Genomic DNA, 17,693 nt, shown 5'->3' on the forward strand with positions numbered 1-17,693 from the left:
TGAGAACACTGTCCCACCATCTCGTCCTCTGTCGTCCCCTTCTCCTTGTGCCCTCCATCTTTCCCAGCATCAGGGTCTTTTCCAGGGAGTCTTCTCTTCTCATGAGTTGGCCAAAGTATTGGAGCCTCAGCTTCACGATCTGTCCTTCCAGTGAGCACTCAGGGCTTATTTTCTTCAGAATGGAGAGGTTTGATCTTCTTGCAGTCCATGGGACTCTCAAGAGTCTCCTCCAGCACCAGAATTCAAAAGCATCAATTCTTCGACGATCAGCCTTCTTTATGGTCCAGCTCTCACTTCCATACATCACTACTGGGAAAACCATAGCTTTACTATATGGACCTTTTTTGGCAAGGTGATGTCTCTGCTTAAGAGTGGTTTAACGCTCAATCCCTCTTCCCAGGTAAGCACTGGGAATGCTAGCTCTGTGAGGGGAATAGCAGACCCTCCAAGTGACCCTATTTTCCAAGGATGTCCCTGATTTAGAGAAGCCGCCCCAGTTTCTGATTTGATCCTGGAATGCCCCACTTTCCCTTAGATGTCCCAATTTTCACTGGAGAAATGCTGGCGGGTATGGAAGAGGGGTCTCCTAACAATTCAAGGCACCCTCTGCAAACTACAGTTCCCGGAGAAGCCATGACAGTTAAAACGGCACCGTAGCTTTTTAAATGCATAGTGCAGCGGGGAGGGGGGGCGTTATCGTGTCAGGCGGATGCACAACCAGGCACCATCTGAACTCTTCCGTCTTCCTTATGACTGTCATCTCCGCGCTGCCTCTCTGCCCCCGGGGGCTGGGTAGCTTCGCACCCGGGGCTCAGAGCTGCCAGCCCCGCCGTGCTCGTCTTCCGCGGCCGCAACCCTCCCTTGCAAGAGGGTTGTGCAGTACCGCCCTCGCCTTGTTCCCCTAACCCATTGCCTTTTGAAATAAAAAAACCCCAACAGCTGCCCTCAATGGAGAGCGAAGGGCGAGCACGTTCTCTACCCCCCCCGCAAAACCCCGGCTCAAGCGCCTTATTCGCTCCCATGCAAACCCGTTTCTCACGCGCCGACACGCCCCGTCTCCTAACGTTGCACGAGCACCCACGCACTTTTAATTTTATTTTTTGCACGGCTCCTCCCCGGCCGAGAGACGGAACTGCAAAGGGAGAAGGGGAGGGCGCGCGCACATGTTTGCGCGCGCACTTTTGTTTTTGTTTGCTTTCCGTGCCACGCGGTTGGCGGCGCTGCCCCGTCCGGTTTCCGCCCTTTGCACGAGGGCGCTTGTGCGCCTTTCCTCCCCATGTCGCCGTCCCTTTGCAGAGGGGAAGGAGGAAACGGAAGAGAGAGCGTGGCGCGGGGAAGGAGGCGCTCTGCGGAACGGGCACTGGCACCCCAACGTGGCACCCCTTTCCCCTTGCAAAAGCACCCACAACCGGGGGCATTAAGCGAGCGCCCCGGTGTGTTTTCACCCGCGTCGCCACGCCTTTGGGAAAGGGAGAAATAAAAGCGGGGAGGCACCCTGCGAAAAGGGCACCTTCACCCAAACTCTGTAACCCCCTTCACCCGCCCCAGGGGCACGACAGCGAGCGCCTCCGGGTGCGTCGCCCTGCTTTTGGACCGGGGCGCTGGGAGGAAGAAATCGACGACACAGCCACGCCAACCCTTGCGCGCCCCCTTGGCCCGGCGGCTGCTCCCCCACGTACCCACCCAAAGGTGCAGAGCGAGCGCCTGTGCGTCCCCCGTCCCCCCAGCGTTGCCTTTGGGTCGGGAGAGGAAGACAACTTGTGGGGCAGAGCCAGACCAAGCACAAAGTGGCCCTTGCTCCCCGAAGCCTTGCGCCCCCGTTCCGACCGCGGGCCACCGGAGCGTGCGCCTTTACGCGCGCTGCCCTGTCTTTGGGGAGCGCACGCCCCCGAACCCGTGCGTCCCCCTTTATTTTTGCAGCTGCCCCACCCCAGGGCGCTGCGTGGGGGTGTGTTTTCACCCCATTGCCAGGTCTTTGGAGGAAGAGGAGGAGGCAGTCGGGGAGGGAGGGGATTGCGAAGGAGAGAAGCGCCCCGGACCCCGTGCGCCCCGTATCCCGATCGCGGCCTGCGAGCGCGCCGCCTGGGCAGCCCGGGCCTCTCTCCCCGCCCGTCCGCCCGCCTCCCCTCCCGCGGCCCCGCCCCGGAGGCCGGCGGTGCGTAGTCGGCGGCCGCCCCTGCCTGCCTGCCTGCCTGGGCCGCCGCGAAGATGGCTGCAGCCGCGGGCGAGGACGGGCCCGGCGCGAGGGCCTTGCTGGCGCTGCAGCGCGCCGCGCCCTCGCCGCCGCTGCCTCCCGGGGCGCCCGCCGCCTCGCCTCCCCAGGGCCCGGGGCCGGCCCCGATCCCGCCCGCGCTGCCCCTGGCCGTGCCGTCGGCCCTGGCGCGCCTGCAGGGCCGCGACGTGGAGTTTGTGATGCGCCAGGCGACGGTGACCATCGGGCGCAACTCCTCGCAGGGCGCCGTGGACGTGAACATGGGCCGCTCCAGCTTCATCTCGCGCCGCCACCTCGAGCTCTCCTTCCGCGCGCCCCACTTCTACCTGCGCTGCCTGGGCAAGAACGGCGTCTTCGTCGACGGCGCCTTCCAGAGGAGGGGAGGCCCGGCCCTACAGCTGCCCCCGCAGTGAGTCGTGGGAATGGGCAGGCTGGCGTGTGGGGATTTGGGGTTGGAGGACAGGCGTGCAAACTGCGGGCTGGGTGGGGGTTAGGGAGACACGCGGGCAAGTTGGGTCGTGAGGATGGGGCTTAAGGAGACGCGGGTGCAGACTGGGTCGTGAGGATCTGGGTTAGGGAAGCACATGCACACGCTGGTTCGTGGGGAAGGGGGTTAGGGAGAGGTGTATAAGCTGGGTTGTGGGGGTGGGTGTGTGCAGGCACACACACGTGTATAGGCTGGTTGTGGGGATGGGGGCATGGAAGACCTGCATGTAGACTGGGCCATGGGGGTGTGGGAGATCCATGTGTAAGCTGCGTTGTAGGGGTGAGCATTAATGCAACCCACAGATGAGGTGTGTTGAGAATTTGTGGTGGTGGGATGTTAACCCACGAGGGTTAACACCCCCAACATAAACACCGTGTACACCTAGGCAGGGGAAACCGCGCATGCGCATGGACAGGTCCTGGGAAGAGAGGTTGTGGGAGAGTGAAGAAAGGGGAGCCCCCCTGAGGGTGGGGGGAAAGCTTATGTGGAAAGGGGGTGCCAGTCCTGAGGGGGAGACCCACAGGTGTCCCGTGTGTCTATTAGCAGGGGAAACCCGCTTGTGGGCTAATGGGTCTTCAGGAAGAGAGTTGAGGGAAGGAGATGGGACGCTTAGGTGTGTGCATTTATGTGTATTGTGTATTAATAAATGGGCTTTGGGGAAGAGAATTTGAGGACCCCATTTTGAGGGAGCGGGGTTAATGTGTTTTTCGAAAGCCCACCCCACCTGGAGTAAGGTTACCAGACATCCCAGTTTCCCAGGGACAGTCCCAGGATTTACCCCTGACAAAATCCATCCCCATCCACAGAAATTGAAAAGTGTACCTGGATTCATTGAAAAAAATCTGGTAACCTCCACAGGGGTGCGTGGGGCCCCCATCACAGTGTAGGAGAAGACTCCTGACTACCTTTCATCCAGGGGGTGGGGTGGGGTGGGGAAGAGAAGGAAGCCGAGCCCCACGTTGAGAGTACATAATAATAAAATTATTATTACTGCAAGTTTGCATGTGTCAGTCTCACAGGTCTTCAGAAAGGGATCCCCAGCCTGAAAGTTACCCTGCGGGCGGGTGTATTTTTATTTTTGAAAATATTTACAGGCTGCCTTGCTGGACCAAGTCTGTCCAAGGTGGCCAACGAAGGAGAAGCATTAAAAAAGGAAAAGAAATCTACATTAAAATAGAATTCAACTGCTGTGTGTGTGTTTGACAAGGAGCGCTTGCATGTGGTTTGAATCGGTCTTGTGAAGGGGGCGAGGAACAGGAGGAAGGAAACTTTCGCACGTGGGTTTGGGTGTTAAGAAAAGGGTGTTCGTCTGGGGGGGAACCCCTCTGTGGGAGTGAAACCCCATGACTCTTGTCAGGTGGAGCCACACGTGGGTTTTACAGGTCTTGGGAATGGGGGCAGGGGAACAGAAGGGCATCCCCCAACTTGGGGGGGGGGGGAATTACGTATATGTAGGTGGTCAGACAGGCCTTCTGTGCGGGTTCCCCCCCTAAAATAATCTCATTAATGGCAAGCAGCTTTGGAATAATTTGTATCCTCAAAGGCAGGATGTAAATAATCTCAAATCAAGGAAGTCCGAAAATATACGGACTTTTAAAAGCGGGGTTTGGGGGTCTTGGGAAAGGGGAACCTACTTGGGAGGGGGAAGCCCTGGAGGGGGTCGACGTAGGAGGGTGGGTTTGCGAGCCGTGGTCAAGGGGAGCCCCCTCTGGGGTGGGTGTGGCAGTTCTTGAGATGCCCCTTCTGAAGGGGAACCCCGAACTATTTCTGCGTTTGTGTGTATTTTGGCACGGAAAACCCACACCTACTCTAAAGGAAAGTTGTTGGGCTTGGAAAACTGGGGGGACAAAAGAGAGTTGAGTGTGGGTTTCTGCCTGGGAAAGGGGGAACCCCATATGTGGTTTAAGGTGTGGAGGGAAGACTTGGGGGTTTGGGGAAGGGATCTTTCTCTGAGAAGGGGGAACCCAGGTGTGGGTGTCTCCTTTCGAGCAGGTTGGGGGGAAAGACGGCCGCGGGACAGGGAGAATGTTGCGGGCAGGATCCCTCATCCTAGGAATGAGTTGGTGAGCAAAACTCGGAGCGTTCTGGTCTCAGGCGAATTTCCCCTTGCGGTCATCTGATAATTAATAGAATAAACTAGGTCCTGGAGCTGAATTGTGCCCACTGAGAAATGGGTTTCCTTGCGCCCCTGGCCCTTAGATGGGCAAGTAGGATCTGTGAGCGGCACTAAGTTGGCGATGGGATGGAGGCCTGCCTGTCCGCATGGAAACCTGGCTCTCTGCAGTTGCTCCGTGGTGGAGGAAATGGACTCTGCACATGCCTCAGAGCCCTCTTGTCTTGCTGCATGCTCTGGGACGGAGTTTGAGCAGGTTCTGAGACGGGGTGTTGGTTGAGACAAATAGGAAATAATCTGGGTTGGCGATGGTCCGTCAGCAGTAAAAAGAAAAATGATTACGAGTGGATAAGTACAGAATACAGGAAAAGCGTTTGAAGATGGAGCTCCGGGGGACGGAATCATCCCTATCGATCCCCTGAATCCGCCTGGTTTGTTCTCTTATTAATTTCTTTTCTTTTGAAATAGCTCAGGGGCTGCAGCAGACTTGCAAAGCCCAGCTCCCTCATCTTAAAGGTGATTCCTCCTGGGATGGTGTGAGAGAGATAGAGACAGAGCTGCCTTCTTGGGGGGGAGCAGGCAGGCGCCCCAGGGTCAAATTGGGGATTTTGAGGAGGCAGGTGTCTGTTGAGCTCCCCGTCTGAGCAAGACAGTGGGCCCTGAAGCAGATGTGTGGAAATGGGGTTCCCCTCGAAGAGAAAGTTATTTTCATTTGAAATGCATCGGTTAAAGCTGAAATTTGGCGCAGATGTTCATTTTGGTGCCCTTAACTCCTTGTCGGGGTTTTAAGGTCTAACACAGCTCATGATGGCTGTGGGGCTCCATCTTGAATTGTGACGCCCTTGCATCTCTGACCATTTCTGCAATTGAGAAATGAGTTGCAGTGATGGCCAGACTTGGCCCTCCAGCTGTTTTGGGACTACAGTTCCCATCATCCCTGACCACTGGTCCTGTTAGCTAGGGGTGATGGGAGTTGTACTCCCCAAACCGCTGGAGGGCCAAGTTTGGCCATCGCTGATTAGAGGGACCCAAACTTAAATCTGCGAGAAATTTCAGCACTAACAGAAGGATTTCAAACAAACCCACAAAAAGAGTTGTTTGTGCTGTGAGACGGTGAGACAAGCCAGAGCTTTGTGAGCTAGCTGATGGAAATGGCGGTTCTTATCTAATGAAGCCCAGAGACCATATGGACATTAGAAAGGGAAGGATTCTGCCATTGAAGCAGGAGATGACTTCTTTTCCAAGACCTGCTCCACGCAATCTGTGGTGAACGCAGTGGTTGCATTCGCATGTAACGGTAAACCGTGGTTTAGCATTGCACGGACAAGCTACAGGAAGGACAAGCAAAATGTTGGGCTTGTGCATTTTCCATCCTCCCAAATTGGCTGGCATGATGGGCTTTTCCCGAGATTAGTGCCATTTGCGGAGAATATGGTGTCCTACCAATGCTGGCTGCCAATGAACTCCGGTGAGTTTAAAACGTGCCAACTTCAAACCAGGGGGTTATGAACTTGGCTTGTTTAACCAACCAGCATCCAAGATGGGATTCAGCCAGCATTCTTTGAAAGCGAAACTAATCTCCCCAGAAACCATCCTGGCTCTGTGCTTAGGAGGAGAGGGGAAGGCGGCTGCCCAATGTTTACTCAGCACACCATTTCCATGTTCTGTAAACCATGGCTTGCAAACACAGCTGAGACATTTGGGGCAAAGAAACGAGAAGGACCTGGAGGAAAGTTGAAGTAGGAAAAGGACGCCTTGGGGAGCAGCGGGGCAAGATGGAGAAGCCAGTTGTTTCTCGGACTGAAGAGCACAGTTGGTTAGCTCCTTAAACTGTATATGACAATACTCCCGAGTCAGGCTGGGTTTCCCTGCGCCATGGGGGGGAGAGAGAGAGATTCCTGAGGGATATTGGCTTTCTGGGGGGTGAGGATAAGATTCCACTGATGGAAAAAGCAGAGCGACAGCTGTGGGCCTGCCTCAGGGGCAAACTTTGCCAAAGGAGATGGGAAGCACCTTGGTCCACAAAGAAAGGACGAGTTATGTGCATGAACATGTTCCTCTTTCTCCGATCCTGCCAAGATAAAGCAGACTTCATCCGTACAAAATCATAGTCCCTTGTTGGTTGGTTGGTTTTCCAGTAGGGTACCTAAATCATGGCCTAGGAATCCCACCTGGTCCTGCAGGACCTGGGAAAAGGCTTTTGATGGAGGTTGGGGGTTAGAAGAGAAGCTGTCTCTTCATTCGCTGCCGCAAGATGATCCAGGAACCCGATTGTTGATAGGGAATCCTCTGCTAGTGACCAGGGTGCAAGCAAGTTCCTTCTCATCTTCTTCCTGCGCAGCCATGATATGCTCTTGGACTGTGTTGCGCATCAGTGTCGCGTTCCACCCCAATGGGGCAGGTCCATTGCAGTGGTTTCCAAACTGTAGGTCAGGAAACCTCTGGAGTTCCTTGAAAGCAGCGTGCTCCTTCGTGGCGCTGGATTGTGGCCTTCATGCTGCTCCTCCCTGTACATTTTTCTGTAGTGTTGACATGATGTGTTCCTCATCCAAATGCCACCCCGTTTCCTATCGCCCCATTCAACCTACATTTACAATTTTTGCATGCATGCTTTAAAAAACTTTCTGGGCTTTTTTTTTTTTTTTTTGCAGTAATGGTAAAATCCGGATTAAATGGGGAAATTATATTGCGTTGCGTTTGGAGGAAGGCGGCATGGTGTGGGCACTGTACAATCTTAGACTTTTAGAAGAGACCCCAAGAAACATCAGTGCAGGAATCACAGCTAAGTTGTGCACCCCGGTTCATGCAGGGCAGTGACAAGACCCAAAACGTTTGGCACGTGCTTGCTTTGAGCCCAGCATGTGCCCGCGGACTTGCCCCAGAATCTTTCCTCTTGTCTGTGTTTGCTACTGTTGTGGACCAGAAGACAAGCGCTGATTCTGTTGTTTGATGCAGAAAGGGGTTCCTTGACAGCAGAGAGGGTTGTCATTTTTTTAGGAAAACCCCTGGCATAGTGGCATGAAGTGTCCATCTGTCAAAATGCCACTTTCTAACATCTCCCCACATGCACAGCATTGCTTTGATGTGCCATTATTATAAGGTGCCTTAAAACTTGACGTTCTCCATTCTGGGGGTGGAGGATAATGCAATTTTTCTTCCTCCCTGCAGACCCAAGGGCACGACTCTTGCTCACCAGCCTCGTATCTAGCAGATCCGTTTTTGTTTTTTTTTAATAAGTTGCTTTTTCTGCCGGCTGTTTTCCTTGTGTTTAGTAATTTCGTTATAAATCCCAAGCCGCTTGCTTCCTCTGAGGCATTTGGGCTTTGAAATGTTTTCCTTTTTCGAAGGCTATACCCTTGGACTATGTCAGTATAATTAATTTCTGCTTGTAAAACAAGCTGCTTTCTCTTTTCCTTTCCCCTCCGATTCCTTTTCTCGGGGAGCTGGGGGCATTCTTGTACTTTTCCCATAAGCTCTTGTATACCTTGTTATTTCGTTTACCGAATTGCAGTTGTCGTTGCCAAATGAAAGGAGGGCGAAAAGAGACAGCCTCTCACTCGTGGTTGGTGGTTTTTTTGGGTTGGGGGGGAAAGAGAGAAATCCTTTCTCCTTCCAAGCGCTTAAAGGAGAGGAGGTCTTAATGTACACTGGCTTGCATGCTGCAGGGAACCCTGAACGATAAAATGTCTTCTCGGCCACTGTTTATGATCACAGTAAATAAACGGCACGCCCCTCCCTTTCTGAGTTGTAAAACAGATGATGCAACTCTCCCCCCCCCCACCTTTTTTCCTGAATGGAATTTGCCCTCCAGTTCCTGCGAAGTAAACAGTTCCAGTTTTTCCTGTGTTCTTTAGGGCATGCGAGCATTTAGGCCTCGGCTGCAGAAATGTTTCTTTGCAGCCTTTATGTTCCCTCAGCTGCAGATGGTTTGCGAAATGAAGTTTGCTTGCGAGGAGCTCGGTTGATGCAGAGTAAGTTTGTACGTACCTGTTGCATCCAACGCTGGAAGGGGGGAGGAAAAGGCAGCGTGGGAATTCAACTCCATCACTTTTTAGGTTCGTCATGTGCCTTTGTGTGTGTGGCTTTTGTTTCCAGATGCCACTCAAAACAACGCTTTCAAGGATTTTTGCCAGGAGGAGGAGGAGGGAGAGCTCTCTTGGCTGCAACGCCCTTCTCGTACGCTTCCCAGAGGGATCTGGTGGGTCCCAGTGGGACACAGGATGCCTTGCTGGGTGAGTTCGGGACCTGATCCTGCAAGCCTCTTCCTGTGCTCCCGAACACCGTTGCTCGCTCATCAAGCAGCAGCAGAACCAACTCTTAATGCACTTTATCAGTAGTTGTATTAGTAGCAGTACAACTGCTACTAGTACAACTTTATGAGTAGTTGTACTCTTAAAAAGCAGAGACGTCACCTTGCAGACCAAGGTCCGTATAGTTAAAGCTCTGGTTTTCCCAGTAGTGATGTATGGAAGTGAGAGCTGGACCATCAAGAAGGCTGATCGCCGAAGAATGGATGCTTTTGAATTCTGGTGCTGGAGGAGATTCTTGAGAGTCCCACGGACTGCAAGAAGATCAAACCGATCCATTCTGAAGGAAATCAGCCCTGAGTGCTCACTGGAAGGAGAGATCCTGAAGCTGAGGCTCCAAGACTTTGGCCACCTCATGAGAAGAGAAGACTCCCTGGAAAAGACCCTGATGTTGGGAAAGATGGAGGGCACAAGGAGAAGGGGACGACAGAGGACAAGATGGTGGGACACTGTTCTCAAAGCTACCAGCATGAGTTTGACCAAACTGCGGGAGGCAGTGGAAGACAGGAGTGCCTGGCGTGGTCTGGTCCAGGGGGTCACAAAGAGTCGGACATGACTAAACAACAACAACTAGTAGCATTAATTAAATTTGTCTGCCACCCTTCACCTGCAGATCTCAGGGGGGTTCACAACATAAAAATGCAATAGGAAAACACAAAGTACATGATAAAAGCAAGAACAACAACAAACCAATAGCTCACCCTCCCACAAACACATTTAAAAGGGGTATAAGATGTTAATCGGCCATAGGCTTGGTTGAAGAGGAGTATTTTTGCCTGGCGCCTAAAGGGGTCTAAGGAAGGTGCCAGGCAAGCCTCCCTAGAGAGAGCATTCTGCAAGTGGGGAGCCACTGCAGAAAAGGCCCTGTTCTTGTGTTGCCACCCTCCTGACCTCTCATGGAAGAGGCACACAAGGAAGGGCCTCTGAAGATTAATGCAGAGTTGGGACGGTTTATATCAGGCATAGGCAGACTCCGGCCCTCCAAATGTTTGGGACTACAGTTCCCATCATCCCTGACCACAGGTCCTATTAGCTAGGGATGATGGGAATTGTAGTCCCAAACATCTGGAAGGCCGGAGTTTGCCTATGCTTGGTTTATATGGAGAGAGATGGTCCCAGAGTTACTGCGTTCCTGAGCCATTTAGGGCTTTATAAGCCCAAACCACCACTTTGAATTGGGCCCGAAAATGAATTGGCAGCCAGTGCAGTCAGGTGGCACATGTTCAAACTGTCTTGTCCTGATGAGCAACCTGGCTGCCAAATTCTGCACTGGCTGAAGTTCCCGAACCGACTCCAGAGGCAGCCCCAGACAGAATGCGTTGCAGTAGTCTAACCTCGAGGTGAGCAGAGCAGAGAAGTTAGGCTATCCCTGTCCAGATTGGGGTGTAGCTCGGCCACCAGCCAAAGTGATGGAAGGCACTCTGCGCCACTGAGTCCACCTGAAAATACGAGCATTATGTACAATTCACTGCAGCTCTGTGACATAAGTGCTTGCTTCTTTTGCACAGCTTGGAAGTCGGAGCTGAGAGAGAGAGGTAGGTGAAGACTACATCGTCGCTTAACGGCCGGTGGCATCTTTGCATTTGCAAGGACTGCCGTTCAGGCTCTGTGTCACCCAAGCCGTTTTATGCCCCCGTGACTAAGGAGGGATTTGAACCCGAGTCGGGCAATTGTATCTCCATGGGTGATGCTTGTTTTGTACTGGCATCCGCTGGCTGTGTCTCCCTGAGAATATTTGGCCCGGTTTGCAAACTGGCAAGTTACATACTTCTGGCACAATCTTAATTCCTCCGGCTAAATATTGAATATGAAAATATTTAATATCGTTTAGGGGAAGAGCTTGTAGCTCAGTGGCAAAGCTTCTCCGTTGCAAGCAGAAGGCTGAGGGAGACTCCGGCCTGAAATCTCGGAGAGCAGCTGCCAGCCAGTGTAAACAGTACTGAGCTACATGGAACAATAGTCTGCTTCAGTATATGGCAGCTTCCCATGTTCCAAACCCCAAACCCTACGCTTTTATTGCTACTGGAAATACGTCCTGAATCGTACACGCACTTGTGAGATGTCGCAAGCCTGCCATTTCTGTTTCAAATAGGATTCAGATTCTGAAGAAGTACAGTGGTACCTTGGTTTACAACCATAATCCGTTCATAAACCAAAACAGGTTGTTTACCCAAGGTGCGCTTTCGCCAATGGGGCCTCAAAAAAAAAAAAATTTGTTTTAATAAAAAAAAATGGGTTGTAATCAAAAAAAAAGTTTGCAAACCAGGACATGCACTTCCGGATTTGACGTGTTTGTAATCCAAAACGTATGCAAACCAGACTGTTTGTAAACCAAGGTACTGCCGTATTTGAGAATTGCTCCACAAGTCTGAATTATTTGTACACACAAAAAGTGGCAAAGCTTTAGGAAATGTGCTTCATGTGTCCCTCTCCTCTGCCGTCTAATGTTTAAAGTTTACATTGGCTCCATTAGGAGAATGCCATTATTTTGGGGCCTTCCCTCCTGGAAAGAGTTGTGCCTCTGGATAGAGGAGAGTTTTTATAGCTTGCTGGAAACTTCGCCGGGTCTCCTGTGTTGCTTTCACGAGGGTTTATGCTTTATGCTCTGCTTCAGACAGAATGTCGCCGGCAAGGAATAGGCTCGTCTTTCGCAGCTGTGTCGTTTGCAGGATTTGTGTCCACTTCGCAGATGAGACAGCGCAACTGTGAAAAATAATTAAAGCACCATCGCACAGTGACGGATAGGGGGGCCGTTTCACAGGGGTCATTGCGATCAGGGCTAAGCAAGCTCAGCTTGGAGGCAGGTCGTGAAGTGAAAACACAGATGATTAACCAGAAATGCACTTTCTGGTAGGAGAACGCTGTCAGTTCTCGAAAGAGATCTGTTTCTGTGGCGTGCAGCGAGCAAGGAGTTTCTGAGAATCCCAACTTCCATTAACCCTCATTCCCACCAAACACACCGAGAAGATCCTGGCCACTTTTGCTGCAAGGATAAAATAATGTCAAAGGCTCTGGAACCAAAAACAGAGGGAAAGCAAGAACAAAAGCTTCCAGACATGGGAGGCTGCCTTCAGATGTCTATGAAAAATTCTATAGTTGTTTAACTCTATATCATTTGTAGATTTGTGTGGAAGGAGCACACACAGTGCTTCTGAACTTGGATCGTAGATTGCTGCAGTGTGGACTTTTTCTTTAAAATGGGGGGGGGGTTGGCTATCCGCTTGCTTGACCCAAACTGGTGGCCTCCAGGCAATTTGGACTGCCAACCGCTCCCAGTCAGCGTGGTGGGAACCAGGTTGCAGAAGGCTGCTGTAAGGAAGCAGGTACCTATTTATCTGCTTGCGCTGGTGTGCTTTCGAACTGCTGTAGGTTGGCAGAAGCTTTCTATGCAGGGATTCGAAAAGATGTAGATGATATTGTTAACTGCTGCTTGGGTTTCTAACCTGCATTTCACAATAGCACCCCGGGACTGGTTGCAGCGATGTGAAAGTGCAAGCATTAAAGTTAATTAGAACAATTTGCAAACAGAAGATTAGGGGAGGTCCTGTGTGTGTATGCATCAGGAGTCAAATGGTGAAGAGGCTTCAGCATATGACGGAAGCTGACAGTGCAGGTACGAGGCACACCAGTATCATCTGGGGTGGGGGGAGGGTCAGCCTGGAAGTGGAATTATAAGTTGGTTCAATTCAGTGGTGGAGCTGTTGTAATGTTCTTCTGCACACAGTTGTTGGAAACTGCGGGAATTGGAGGTAGCCAAGCTTGGAATATTCTTTAGAGGGAGAGAGCGAGAGCTTTTCGGTAGTGGTTAAATGATTTTTCGGAACTGGGCCGCTGTTTCTAGCCGTCTCTGTTTGTTCTGGGACGAACCTCTCCAAATGCCCATCACCACATCAAACCACCTGGGGTGTGTGTGTGTGTGTGTGTGTGTGTGTGTGTTAATCTTCTTTTGGAGCTGCCTCGGTCTCTTGGCCTCCGAGCCAGCAGCGTCTGTGTGTTCTTCTGTTTGTGGAGCCCAAAGGATGCTGTATCCCGAAATCCGCTCACAGAGCCAATCCCTGTCTGGCTTACAGCTGCACACATGTGGAGGAGCCAGTTTCCTGTCTCCAGTTCCAAGTGGAAATGTGGACTCTGCGGTCGAGAAACATGCCTTGTGTGCTTTTGAGCGGGCGCTGGAGAATTTCCCCTGCGCTCCCATTGCCTTGTTATGTCAAAGGACGCGGCTCTGAGCCGCTCCTGTTTGTGAAGAAGACCCATTGAAATCAACAGATTCATGCCATGTGAGTCAAGTAGCCCCTTTGATAATGTTCAATTTTTAAGAAACCTTGGTGTGTGGGGGGGGTCAGATTGCTTCTTTTGCAAGTTGCCAGTTTAAATGGGCTGGAATAAATCAGCTTCTCCTTTGCAATTATAATAATAATAAGAATAGCAGTAATTTATTATTTATACCCCGCCCATCTGGCTGGGTTTCCCCAGCCACTCTGGGCTGCGTCCAACAAAATATTAAAATACATGTCAATCTGTTCAGGGATATACCATATTTTTTGCTCTATAAGACTCACTTTCCCCCCCTCCTAAAAAGTAAGGGGAAATGTGTGTGCGTCTTATGGAGCAAATGCAGGCTGCGCAGCTATCCCAGAAGCCAGAACAGTAAGAGGGATCACTGTGCAGCTATCCCTCTTGCTGTTCTGGCTTCTGAGATTCAGATTTTTTTTTTCTTGTTTTCCTCCTCCAAAAACTAGGTGCATCTTATGGTCTGGTGCGTCTTATAGAGCGAAAAATACGGTACATGCCAGTGTTAGAAATTCATATATATATATATATATATATATATATATATATATATATATATGCTAATTACCAAATGGCACCTTAAACCTAGGTTGTGGTCACCCCAATGGATTGTCTAGTCACCTTTATTTTGGCAGTGAAATTTATTATTATCAATATTATTCATTTCATTTCTTTATTATTGTTCCTGTTATTGTTTTAAAACATTTATTCGGAAGTTACAATACAGCTTTCTTCACCACCATATCTAAACAGGCAGATTTTGCAAGGATGAGTTTTCTGGATTGGGTCTGTTTTGGAAAGGAGAGGGTGCAGCTGGATTGTGGGGCGGGGGTAGGTTTTTCAAGTCTTCTATCTGGGATGGAGCTTTTTTATTTGGCTGTTTGATTTTTAAAAAAGTGTGTTGAAGTAGGATACCTTAGTGAAAAGTTTCTTTGAGCCACTCATGTCATGCGTGAATATTGTTAATCTGGCAGATGAATCCACAAGAACAGCGAGTTAAAATTACCGACAAAGAGGTCCCCCATATAGCCAGGTTAGCTGACTTGTTTAAAAGGGCCCTGGGGGGAAGAGAGAGTGTCAAAAGTTCTGACCAGTTGCTTGGAGGATATTCTTGAGCCGGGATCGCTTGTAATTCTAAACCATGGTTTAGTGTTGCTTGTAACACTAAACCGTGGTTTAACGTTACACAAACAAGCCACGGGGAGCCTCAGGATTTTGTCTGCATCCTCCTCTTCTGCTTGCATTTTCGATGGAGCAAAGTTTCATGTCATGTCAACAGGAGACTGTCTGCAGAAGCACAACAAAGCTTTACTTCTTGCTAATGTAAGACATTATGTACATGTCGATCTTCAGGCGAAATTGGTTTAAGTCTTTGAAAACACCCCTACAGCACAATATTGAGCCTGTTTGCCCAGAAGTGAGTCCCATGGAATTCATTTGGACTTATTCTACGGCAGTAATGCTTAGGAGTTTAGCCTTATCTTACTAAATTGTGCCTTCGTTTGATTCCAGACTTTCTGCACTTCTGCAAAGCGGTAGTGTTTGAGACTGACTTGGAGCTAGCAGGGTGGGGGGAAATTTTTGGTATATATCTTCAGGTCCGTCTCCTTGGATTGAAGAAGCCATTGCAAGTTTACACAGCGGGCAGAAGCAATTCCCATTCGATTTGGGCATGTACATTTGTGTCGATGGCTTGCAAGGCAGTATTGGCTTGGAAAGCGAGTTAGGGCACAGCCTAAGCTTTTATGATGGTTCTTTTTTCTATTATCCGCGAAGCCTCCTGCACATCAATCTCCTGTTTAAAGACCGCCTCTGGAACGGTTCAGCGAAGTGTGCTTGTACATTCCTTATGGCGGTTAATTTCTTATGAGGCATGCACTTTTATTAGGCATTAAAAGCAGGGTGGTTCTCCCCCCCCCCATCTTAGCAGGATAATTAATATTTCAGATAGTTGCTCAGTTATTGTTTCAGTGTTACTTCAACTGCATCATCCTGCTGAACCCCTCTCCTGTGCCCCGCTTGCTCTCACCCCAGATCCTTGGTATAGGGCAAGATAAAAAAGCGACAAAGTTGTGTAGTGGTTAGAGTGGGAGACCAGGGTTCGAATCCTCGCTTGGCAGCATTTGAAATTTGCCAAGCGCATTTTGCACCTGGCTATCAGCCACTTGGACTGTGGGTGGCACTGTGGGTTAAACCACAGAGCCTAGGACTTGCCGATCAGAAGGTCGGCGGTTCAAATCCCCGTGACGGGGTGAGCTCCTGTTGCTCGGTCCCTGCTCCTGCCAACCTAGCAGTTCGAAAGCACGTCAAACTGCAAGTAGATAAATAGGTACCACTCCAGCGGGAAGGTAAACAGCGTTTCCGTGTGCTGCTCTGGTTCGCCAGAAGCGGCTTAGTCATGCTGGCCACATGACCCAGAAAAACTGTCTGTGGACAAACACCAGCTCCCTCGGCCAGTAAAGTGAGATGAGTGCTGCAACCCCAGAGTCGGTCACGACTGGACCTAATGGTCAGGGGTCCCTTTACTTTTACCTTATCAGCCACTTACGACCAAGTGAAGATGTCTAGGCGCCAAGATGGCAGTGATCTCCTTTTTAGGGAGCCAAAGTTATTGGACTTTTTTTCGGAAGATTTGACAGGGGGTCCAAAGATCGACTATCGACCAGAGACATCCCGCGATCAACCGGTAGATTACGATCGGCCTGTTGGACAGGTCCGTGTTATGGCAACCGCAATCTGGGTTTAAGGTGCCATTTGGCGATTCGCTTATGTACCTGAATTTCTAGCTCTTCTGCCTTTCTTACTGTTGATCTAACCCAGGGGTAGGCAACCTAAGGCCCGGGGGCCGGATGCGGCCCATTCGCCTTCTAAATCGGGCGGCCCACGGACGGTCCAGCAATCAGCATGTTTTTACATGAGTAGAATGTGTCCTTTTATTTAAAATGCACCTCTGGGTTATTTGTGGGGCATAGGAATTTGTTCTCCCCCCAAAAAATATATATATATATATAGTCCGCCCCCCCCCCACAAGGTCTGAGGGACAGTGGACCGGTCCCCTGCTGAAAAAGTTTGCTGACCCCTGATCTAGCCTGAGGAAGAGGTGTTGGGAACTCAAAGACTCGCACACTGTTTTTCAAATTTCAATAAATGCATTTCCCCAGTATGGGTCTCTGAACATTTCCCAAAGGCCAGCGAGGCTACCTTTTGCTTTTTGGCAGCTTTGCCAAGGTAGTTTGGACTAACTGACTTGTGAATCAGGCTATCAGCAACCTTTACTCTATTTAATGGTTAGTTAACTTCCCTCCATGCTTAGGGAGAGTGGAATGAGTTTGTGAGCTTGAGATTTCTCCTATTTCTTGTTGTTTTTTTTTACTCCAGGGCAAAATTGCTGCTTTTTTTGAAACCTAAGATGTTTTGGGGGACCTCTGAGGGAGAGCAGCTGCTTCCTTCAAAGAAAACTTTGCGGTGATGAATGGCCCATTAAGAGAAAGTTGATGGCCTAGCAAGTGTAATTTGCATAACAATTAAACCAGTCTGGTGTATCCAGCAAAGATGCTAACACAATGCCTCTCCCTTGGAGATTTTGCTATTAAGCTACTTTATGAACTGGACTCTTTAAATGACTGCGTTTTCCTCCTGAAAATGCCTGAGGACTTTAAGGGGGCGGGGGGCTGTACAGTAATAAAAACGTGCCCCGCTGCACACACAAGTCCTTAGGAGTACCGTATCCAAGAATATTGTTGCAATCCACCCCAATATCTGAGTGGCATGAGCATTTAGGCAGGTGTTGGCTTCCTTGGAAGGAAGGGCAGTGGAGATTGTGGGGTCTTCATGATATGCGGTTTAGTCACATGCATCTACAACCTGAGCCCAAGATGGAGGGCCTCACAGCATCAGCACCCGGAGAGGGCCTTGATTCTCCCATCGATCCTGTGCTGCTGATAGAAGTAGTACGACTCATGCAACACGTTGGCGACTAATATACACACAATAATTACCAAAAGAATTATACATTCTTTATCAATCTTCTGAGAAAAATAGAAAACCCTTATGCAAAGCCACAGAGACTTGCAAACTACCCAACCTCAGATGAACTTAGAATCATAGAATCACAGAGTTGGAAGAGACCACAAGGGCCATCGAGTCCAACCCCCTGCCAAGCAGGAAACACCATCAGAGCACTCCTGACATATGGTTGTCAAGCCTCTGCTTAAAGACCTCCAAAGAAGGAGACTCCACCACACTCCTCGGCAGCAAATTCCACTGTCAAACAGCTCTTACTGT

At 50.3% G+C, this 17,693-nt stretch overlaps 1 protein-coding gene across 2 annotated transcripts in view; it reads left to right on the forward strand.

Annotated features, from left to right (window-relative positions):
• The first annotated feature begins 2,193 nt into the window (after positions 1-2,193).
• Positions 2,194-17,693, forward strand: part of FOXK1 (forkhead box K1) — an 84,269-nt gene continuing 68,769 nt past the window's right edge. Inside the window, exon 1 of one of the 2 annotated variants that reach the window (XM_083585706.1) lies at positions 2,194-2,621. In XM_083585706.1, coding sequence (XP_083441832.1) covers positions 2,209-2,621 — 413 coding nt within the window. In that variant the 5' untranslated portion in view covers positions 2,194-2,208. The remainder of the gene's footprint in view (positions 2,622-17,693) is intronic. The other variant, XM_083585705.1, reaches the window with a different exon arrangement.

The sequence above is a fragment of the Podarcis filfolensis genome (genome assembly GCF_964270895.1).
Source record: "Podarcis filfolensis genome assembly, chromosome: 14".
In the NCBI taxonomy this organism is placed as follows: Eukaryota; Metazoa; Chordata; class Lepidosauria; order Squamata; family Lacertidae; genus Podarcis; species Podarcis filfolensis.